The sequence below is a fragment of the Corvus brachyrhynchos genome, unplaced genomic scaffold, assembly GCF_000691975.1.
Source record: "Corvus brachyrhynchos isolate BGI_N302 unplaced genomic scaffold, ASM69197v1 scaffold1061, whole genome shotgun sequence".
Taxonomy (NCBI): domain Eukaryota; kingdom Metazoa; phylum Chordata; class Aves; order Passeriformes; family Corvidae; genus Corvus; species Corvus brachyrhynchos.
This window is the reverse complement of record NW_008236140.1, coordinates 38,199-43,768: the sequence shown is the minus strand read 5'-3', so window position 1 is coordinate 43,768 and position 5,570 is coordinate 38,199. Positions and strand designations below refer to the sequence as shown.

Here is a 5,570-nt window from a genome sequence, read left to right as displayed (position 1 = left end):
TGTTGTGGGGCTGTGGGAGGGGGTGTGGGGGGGGGTGTGGGATGGGCTGTGGGGCTGTGGGATGGATGGGCTGTGGGGCTGTGGGATGGGCTGTGGGATGCTTTGGTTTGGGTTGGCTTGGGAGGGATCTTAAATCCCGCCTTATCCCCCCTCCAGCTCTCTCTCGGAAGGAAAAGGACCTTTAAAAGTCACTTCCAACCCAAACTGCTCCAGGATTCCGTGGAAATGAACAGGTGGGAATGCAGGAAAAGCTGCTCAAGCCTTGAAGGATTGAGGGGGAAACCACGGAATGGTTTGGGTTGGGAGGGATCAAAATCCCTTCTTGTCCCGTGGGCAGGGACACCTCTCACTATCCCAGGTTGCTCCAAGCTGGCCTGGGGCACTTCCAGGGACGGGGAATCCTCTGGGAAATCCATCCCAGGGCCTCACTGCCCTCACAGGGAGGAATTTCTTCCCAATATCCCACCCAACCCTGCCCTTTCCCAGCTGGAAGCCACCCCTTGTCCCATCGCTCCTTGTCCAAAATCCCTCTCCAGCTCTCCCAGAGCCCCCAGGAAAAGAAAATGACCTTTAAAAGTCACTTCCTTTAAAGTTGCTCCAGGATTCCATGAAAATGAACAGGTGGGAATGCAGGAAAAGCTGCTCAAGCCTGGAATAACTGGGGGGACAACCACGGAATCATGGAATGGTTTGGGTTGGGAAGGATTTTAAATCCCATCTCGTTCTGAGTCCAAGGGATTGCAGCTCTGCCAGGAGCCACAAGCAGCAGCAGCTTTTTCCAAGCTGGAATTGAATCCCAACCGAGCTGGGAGCACCAGAGAGAGCACAGAGAGGGAGAAGCCACATTTCCAACACCCCCGAGACCTGGGAATGCTTTCCCAGGGAGTGCCCCTTCCTAGGGCTGCGGGAAGGACGAGGGAATCCTGCTGCTGGCTGAGCATTTCCCAGGCTCTGGGCACTTTCCCTGGAATGCTGAAACGCCCTGGATGGCCCCAAGGACACGCACCTTCTTCATCCACAGCCAGCACGGTGGCCCCTCGGCTGGGCACGGCCTGCACCACCGAGGCCAGGCCGTTCCGCGCCGCGATGTGCAGCGGCCTGCCGAGGGGGAAAAGCGGCATCAATCCCTGAAACCCCACCCAAAAAATCCCACCTCCACCCAGCCGGAACACCCCGTGGTGGTGAAATCTTGGATTGGATTCAAGGGCAGGCTCTGAGCTCAGCTGCTCCCAGCTCGCCCATTCCCACCTTTCCCGGTTTGTTTTCCCTGCCCGTACGGCGGCCGAGCCCGGGGCTGTGGGAATACTCACATCTGCAGAGCACTGTTACTTGCATTGATAAGGCCAAGGTCTTGGGTTTCCCCCAGGATCAACAAGGCACACTTTTCATGGCCCTGGCGAGGAGAGAGGGGGGTTTAGGGTGGGGTTAGGAAGGGAAAGGCCAGATCCGAGCGGGATGTGGCTCGCTGGGATAGGGAATTGTTCCCTAAACCTGTCCTGCTCCCGCTTTGCCAGGGCTGGAGAGGAAGAGCTGCTGCACCTCCACCTCCTCCTTGACCACAAGCCTCTGGTTCCCACCACAGGGTGGTTTGGGATGGGAGGGACCATAAAAATCACCTCATTCCCAGCCCTCTGCCACGGGCAGGGACACCTCTCCCCATCCCAGGCTGCTCCCAGCCCTGTCCAACCCAGCCTGGGCCACTTCCAGGCATGGGAAATCCTCTGGGAAGTCCATCCCAGGGTCTCACCACCCTCTCAGGGAGGAATTTCTTCCCAAAATCCCACCTAACCCTGCTTTGTGTCGCTGTAAAGCCATTCCCCTTTTCCCATCACTCCAGGCCCTTGTTCAAAGTCCCTCTCCAGATTTCCTGGAGCCCCTCTGGGCACTGGAAGGTCTCTCTGAAGCCCCTTTGGGCACTGGAAGGTCACCCTGAAGCCCCTTCAGGCACTGGAAGGTCTCCCTGGAGCCCCTTCAGGCACTGGAAGGTCTCTCTGGAGCCCCTTCAGGCACTGGAAGGTCTCCCTGGAGCCCCTTTGGGCACTGGAAGGTCTCTCTGGAACCCCTTTGGGCAGTGGAAGGTCTCTCCGGAACCCCTTTGGGTGCTGGAAGGTCTCTCTGGATCTTTCTCTTCCCCACAAACCCATCCCAATCCACTCCTGGGACACCTCTCCCCATCCCAGGCTGCTCCCAGCCCCATCCAACCCAGCCTGAGGCACTTCCAGGCATGGAAATGACCCTGGAAACTCCTCCCCAGGAAAAACACAGACAGCTCTGTTCCACCTGAGCTGCTCCAAAACCCCCCTGGGTGTGTCTGTGCAGAGCAGCCGGGCAGTGCCAGCCCACCACGGTGACACGGTGCCAGTGCCAGCCCCTCCGCCACGTGCCTACCTTGCTGCAGGCCAGGTGAAGAGCTGTGTTCTTGTTGACATCCAGCACAGTTATATTTGCTTTCGCTTGGAACAGCAGGAACTCTGCAAGGACGAGAAGGAACCGCTGAGGAGAAGCCACCCAGAGCACGACAACGTCCCCCACGTGCCCGCCAGCAGCGAGGACACCTCTGTCCCCCACAGGATCCGAGGCTCTGGGCAGCTCTGCCAGCACCCACCCACTGCTGCCGTGTGCCCGTTCTCCGAAGCCACCATGAGGGGGGTCCTGCCCAGCTTGTCCGCCGTGTCCACCTCGGCCTGGTGGCGCAGGAGCAGCTGTAAACCATGGACGTTGTCTGCAAAGGCAGCAGCGTGAAGGGGTGTCCTGGGGAGGTCAAAAACAAACCACAAACCCAGCGGCTCAGGAGGAGGGAACGGCGTGATCCTGGCAGGAATGGCGTGGGAGGGACAGCTGGGGTGCCAAGGAGGGGACAAGGCTGGGCTCACCTTCCTTTGGCATCTCTGCTATTAACAATCTTGGCACCTAATGCTTCCACCAGCATTTCAGCAGTGCCGTCCTGGTTGTTAATTCTGTGGGAATGGGATGAGAAGGGAAGTTAGGAAAAGGGCTTGGGAAAAGCAGCAGCAGGGTTGGGATGAGAGCAGCACATCCCAGGGGATCCAAGGCCTGGAACTGTCTGAGGTAAAACCCCCTTTTCAACACATCCCAGGGAATCCAAGGCCTGGAATTGTCTGAGGTAAAACTCCCTTTTCAACACATCCCAGGGGATCCAAGGCCTGGAATTGTCTGAGGTAAAACTCCCTTTTCAACACATCCCAGGGGATTCAAGGCCTGGAATTGTCTGAGGTAAAACTCCCCTTCCAGCACATCCCAGAGGCTCAAGGGCCTGTGGATTCCTTAAGGAATTGTTTTTGGGGTAAAACTCCCCTTCCAGCACATCCCAGAGACTCCAAGGCCTGGAGTTGTTTTTGGGGTAAAACTCCCCTTCCAGCACATTCCAGGGGATCCAAGTCCTGGAATTTTTTGGGGGTAAAACTCCCTTTTCAACACATCCCAGGGGATCCAAGCCCTGGAATTGTTTTTGGGGTAAAACCCCTCCTTTAGCACATCCCAGGGGCTCCAAGTCCTGGAATTTTTTTGGGGTGAAACTCCCTTTTCAACACATCCCAGAGGCTCCAAGGCCTGGAACTGTCTGAGGTAAAACTCCCCTTCCAGCACATCCCAGGGGATCCAAGGTCTGGAGTTATTTTGGGCCTTTCAGCACATCCCAGAGGCTCCAAGGCCTGTGGATTCCTTAAGGAATTGTTTTGGGGGTAAAACTCCCCTTTCAGCACATCCCAGGGGATCCAAGCCCTGGAATTTTTTTGGGGTAAAACTCCCCTTCCAGCACATCGCAGGGGCTCCAAGCCCTGGAATTGTCTGAGGTAAAACTCCCCTTTTAGCACATCCCAGAGGCTCCAAGGCCTGGAATTGTTTTTGGGATAAAACCCGTCCTTTAGCACATCCCAGGGGATCCAAGGCCCAGAATGGTTTTTGGGGTGTCACTTACACTGCACAGTGCAATGGAGTAAAGGGGTTTCCTTCTAGGTACGCAAACGGGTTGTGTTCAAGTAACAATTCAAGACAATCTTCGTGCCCTGAGGAGAGAGAGGGACAGCAACGGGGTCAGCACCGGGGCTCCCTGGAGCACAGGGATTGAAGGAACCTCACAGAATCCCTGAATCCCTGAGGCTGGAAAAGCCCTCCCAGAGCATCGAGTGCCACGTCCAGCCCTTCCTTGGACATCTCCAGGGATGGGCACTCCAGTCCCTCCTGGGCTGTTCCAAAGCCTGACCACCACTCCCCATGAGGAAACTCCTGCTGCTGTCCATCGTGACCCTCTCCTGGAGGAATCTGGGGCCATTTCTCATCCTGGTGTTCCCTGGGAGCAGAGCCCGACCCCAGCCGGCTCCGCTCTCCTGTCAGGGAGTTGTGGGGTGAAAAGGTCCCTCCTGAGCCTCCTTCGCTCCAGGCTGAGCCCCTTTCCCAGCTCCCTCAGGAGTTCTCCAGACCCTTCTCCTGCTGGCCCAGCCCTTGGCCAGCTCTGGCCACGCTCCGGCCCCTCAGTGTCCCTGTGGCCGTGAGGGCCAGAACTGGACCCAGGTGTGGCCTCACCAGTAGAGAAGAGCTGCCCGAAGAGCCAGAGGCCCAAAGGAGGTGCCCAATCCCTTCCAGTGCCTGGCACAGGGGCAGAGGATCCATTTCCCTGCTGGCAGCAGCTTGAGGAGGTTTCTAATCCCACACAGCCCCTGAAGGACTCAGAGCCCCCACAGGGACATCCCTTCCTGCTGCCATCCCACAAATCCTGCAGGAAGCTGCTCTGGAACAGCTCCTTTCCCATTCCAATCCTCTTTTAGGGAGCCTGACAGATCTGGGAGCCTCCCTCTCAGATTCCTGCCACCCTTTCCACCAGGAAAACTCCCCAAGCAGCGGGAGGAGGCTGAGGATAACCTGGATTTCCCCATCCCCATTCTCAGTCCCACCTGCTGCCATCCCACAAATCCTGCAGGAAGCTGCTCTGGAACAGCTCCTTTCCCATTCCAATATTTTTTTTTTAAGGAACCTGATGGGGTCAGAATCTCCCTCGTGGACTCCTACCACCCTTTCCAGCAGGAAAACTCCCGAAGCAGCAGGAGGGGGCTGAGGATAACCTGGATTTCCCTGTTTCCAGAGGGAAGAAGGCAAGGCTCTCACCACTGTAAGAAGCCCAGTGCATGGGTGAGTAGCCGCTGTAGTCCACCACGGAGTCCAGGGGGTCAGTGGAGAGCGCTGCCTGCAGCAGGGTCCGCAGGACCTCCAGGTGGCCGCACGCTGAGGCGAAGTGGATCGGGGTCCGGCCCTTGAAATCCCGGCACAGAACGAAGGCATCGTGGTCCAGCAGAGCAGCCAGGCAATCCTCACAGCCGGTCACGGCCTGGGGACAGGACACGGCAGCACGGCGTCACCCTCGGGGACACCGCCACCCTCAGGGACACTGCCACCTTCAGGGACACTGCCACCCTAAGGGACACCCCCACCTTCAGGGACACTGCCACCCTAAGGGACACTGCCACCTTCAGGGACACTGCCACCCTAAGGGACACTGCCACCCTCAGGGACACCGCAACCCTCGGGGACACTGCCACCCCCCGGGACACTCCCAC

At 57.9% G+C, this 5,570-nt stretch overlaps 1 protein-coding gene across 1 annotated transcript in view; it reads right to left on the bottom strand.

Annotated features, from left to right (window-relative positions):
- Positions 1–666: 666 nt before the first annotated feature.
- LOC103614444 (serine/threonine-protein phosphatase 6 regulatory ankyrin repeat subunit C-like) overlaps positions 667–5,570 on the bottom strand; it is a 33,088-nt gene continuing 28,184 nt past the window's right edge. Inside the window, exons 14-20 of the mRNA XM_017731451.1 lie at positions 5,122–5,365; positions 3,938–4,025; positions 2,874–2,957; positions 2,606–2,751; positions 2,389–2,471; positions 1,311–1,393; positions 667–1,098 (exon numbers count right to left, since the gene is read on the bottom strand). Of these exons, the coding sequence (XP_017586940.1) occupies positions 708–1,098; positions 1,311–1,393; positions 2,389–2,471; positions 2,606–2,751; positions 2,874–2,957; positions 3,938–4,025; positions 5,122–5,365 (1,119 nt within the window). The 3' untranslated portion in view covers positions 667–707. The remainder of the gene's footprint in view (positions 1,099–1,310; positions 1,394–2,388; positions 2,472–2,605; positions 2,752–2,873; positions 2,958–3,937; positions 4,026–5,121; positions 5,366–5,570) is intronic.